This window comes from Equus przewalskii, chromosome 10 (assembly GCF_037783145.1).
Source record: "Equus przewalskii isolate Varuska chromosome 10, EquPr2, whole genome shotgun sequence".
Taxonomy (NCBI): Eukaryota; Metazoa; Chordata; class Mammalia; order Perissodactyla; family Equidae; genus Equus; species Equus przewalskii.
In genome coordinates this window covers 21,679,482-21,682,600 of record NC_091840.1, presented here as the reverse complement: position 1 = coordinate 21,682,600, position 3,119 = coordinate 21,679,482, and the positions used below count along the sequence as shown (strand labels likewise).

Genomic DNA, 3,119 nt, shown 5'->3' with positions numbered 1-3,119 from the left:
CTTTGCATTTCTCTCCTCCACTCCTCATCCTCTCCCATCTTCAGTGCATCCCTGAGTTAGTAAGCTGCTCTTCTGTCTGGAACAACCACTCCACACCTCTTCTGCCTCATGATCTTTTATTTTATTTTTTATTTTTTTGCTGAGGAAGATTGACCCTGAGCTAACATCTTTTGCCAATCTTCCTCTCTTTCTGCTTGAAGAAGATTAGTCCCAAGCTAAGATCTGTGCCAATTTTCCTCCACTTTAGATGTGGGATACCTCCACAGCATGGCTGGTGGGTGGAGTAAGTCCATGCCCAGGATCTGACCCATGAACCCGGGCTGCTGGAGGGGAGTGCGCCGAACTTAACCACTGTGCCACGGGGCTGGCCCCCTCATCATCTTTTACTGCTTAGCCTGGGTAGCTCGGAGGCTTTCCCGAACCATCCCTCACCCTGACACTGAGTCAGCAAGTCCAGGTTTTAGTTACTCTTTCTGTGTGCTTCCCTGGCATGCTGCTCACATCTCAGTCTCAGCAGAAATCACATGGCATTATAATTATATTCATACAATATAGAGAGAACACATGTATTGTGATTATAATTACTCGTCTGTCTCCTTCACCAGATTTGAGAGAAACTTGAGGGCACTTCAGGTAATAACTTTTTTTTTTTAGTATTTATACTCCTCGCATGGATATGGAGCCTGGCACAGAGGAAGCACTCAAGAAATATTGGCCAAGTGAATAATAAATGGACTACATCCCCTGTTGACACTATCCTAGGTCGTGTCCCATCTACCCCATGGCTTCCAAGTTCTGTTCATTCAACGTTGAGCTACTAATAAGCCTGTGGGACCCCCTGAGAAACCCCTCGGTGGAGAGACTGACAGACACACTGAGGACATTTAAAAACAGGTCATTTAAAGGCATTGTGTCTTTATATTTATATTATACACATAAATGTACTGTATTTGTATATATGTATTGGATAGATGTACACATTACATATATAATACATATGCATCATCTTTCTAAGGTTGGGAAAAGGATAATCCACTCAAGGTAAAATTAAGTAGGTTGGTGAAATGAAGTAATAGATTAAATCATGTTTAATCGGAGTTTTAGCTCTAGTTCCCAGCCTATCACCTGAAAAGTATTGGCATTCTAGTGATTGCTGGGGTAGAACTTCCGTGCCGACCTGGTGGCCAGGAGAGATATATCCCCACTGTCCTGCTGCTGCAGTTGACCACTGTAACATCTCTCTAAGGGAAGATGAAGCCAAAATTGGTAGACACACTAAACGATCCTGACCTTAGAATTGAATACTTGCCACTTTTAATCTATGAACCAATATATCCTTCTCTTTTACAATTGGATGTGATAATTTTGTTAAAGAGTTTTACATTTTTCATTTCTCTTGCACATTTTAAGTTAATGTCATAACTGTGTTCATTAAGCTTCTGGCTCTATTAGCATTGGAGGCTCTGTGATGTGGTAGAAAGAAGTGAGCTTTAAAGTCAGACGTACAAGGAGCTGAATTCTGGTTTTCTTAGCAACTAACTTTATGACTTTGAGAATGTTGAATAACTGTTAAAGCTTCATTTTTCTTATTGATTAGGGCTGTTTTAAGGATTACAAGAGTTAACACATGGATTTACCTAGCAAAGTGTAGGTAAATAAATGTTGGCTTACCCCAAAATTGTATTTGTCTGAGGAAGAGGAGAAGAGAAGGCGAGCATAAAAGATAACCAACTTAAAGTTAGCAAACCATGTTAGTAAGCTAGTTCCACTCATTCCTCTAATAGATTCTTTTTTTTTGCTGAGGAAGACCTGCCTCTAACTAACATCCACTGCAAATCCTCCTCTTTTTTTGCTTGAGGAAGATTGGCCCTGAGCCAATATCCATGCCAATCCTTCTCTATTTTTTGTATGTTGGACCCCTCCACAACATGACTGGTGAGTGGAGCAGTCCGTGCCCGGGATCTGAACCTGCGAACAAAGTGGAGTATGTGGAAGCTTAACCACTCAGCCATGGGACCGGACCCTAGTAGATTCTTTTTTGAAAAATTAAAAAAAGTCGTCTTATCTTTAACTTTTTTTAAATGAAAAAAATATACCAAAACCTCTAACATAAACAAAGAACACATCTTGCCAGAGAAACAAAGTTTATTGGAAAACTCATCAAGAAAGTTTTTTCTCTATGAAAATGCCCAATACAAGAAATGGGATCCAAGAAGAAATATGACCAAGAAAATATAGTCTAAGGTCTTATAGATTACAATAGTAGTTTGATAATAGATGACATTCACTTGCCCAAATGAACCAAATGGTTATTCAGCCAAATAACCATAAAAAATTTCTTGATTTTCTTTCCATTAGAATGAAAGCTAGGTTTTCCATATCTGGAACCTCTGGGCTGCCTCAATATCAGATGAACAGCTGAGGCAAGTGAATCCTGAATAGACAGCTTCTGGGTTCTTCATGGTCAGGCAGTGAACAAAGCAGCCATCGGTCAGCAGCATCTTGGGATGCAGGGCTCACAGCTGGGCTGGGTGAAGGTTGTGAGGTTGAGGGTCTCCAGGCCTGGGGTGGGCTGGGAGGAGTTGAGCAGGAAGCAGGTGGGCACACAGGGCTGAGGAATGTGGCAAGGTGGGGGACAGTTGTCACAGCAGGTTGGTTCCAGTAACCAAACGGTGTGTGGGCAGGTGCTGGGCAGGCAGACTCCACACCGGCAGCATCTGTCAGAGGAGCAGATGGTGGTGGCGGGGCCGGTGGGGACACTGCAGCAGTGGGGAGCACAGCAAACCATGGCAGTGGGAATCTGGTTTGCTTTTGGTTTCTTGGAAGGAAAGATGAGGTTTCTGAGATGCAAATGTCTCCTCTTGCTTTGGAGCTCTTATATACTCTCCCCATTGGATGTTGGTCCAACCAGAAGGCTTCCTTTCATTTTTGTTTATGGCACCCTTTTTCACTAAGATTCTCTAACCAGTTTGGTATTTACTTGTTCATTAGAGTTCCTGCCCTTATTAAAGTAACCATGTTTTTGACTCATTGACATGTCATAAGATGACTTTATCTTTACAAGGTCCTGGAATGAACCTTTCACAAAGTATGGATAATCAGTCCAAGGGACGATTCAG

At 42.1% G+C, this 3,119-nt stretch overlaps 1 protein-coding gene across 1 annotated transcript; it reads right to left on the bottom strand.

The window, feature by feature from the left end:
- Positions 1-2,127: 2,127 nt before the first annotated feature.
- Positions 2,128-2,869, bottom strand: LOC139074048 (keratin-associated protein 3-3-like). Its single transcript, XM_070562008.1, has one exon. The coding sequence runs from the start codon at positions 2,786-2,788 to the stop codon at positions 2,492-2,494; it is 297 nt and encodes a 98-aa protein (XP_070418109.1). The 5' UTR covers positions 2,789-2,869; the 3' UTR covers positions 2,128-2,491.
- Between the last annotated feature and the right edge of the window lie 250 nt (positions 2,870-3,119).

Excerpts from the sequence above, each read along its gene's own strand:
- LOC139074048 (XM_070562008.1), bottom strand. The coding sequence starts at position 2,788 with ATGGTTTGCTGTGCTCCCCACTGCTGCAGTGTCCCCACCGGCCCCGCC.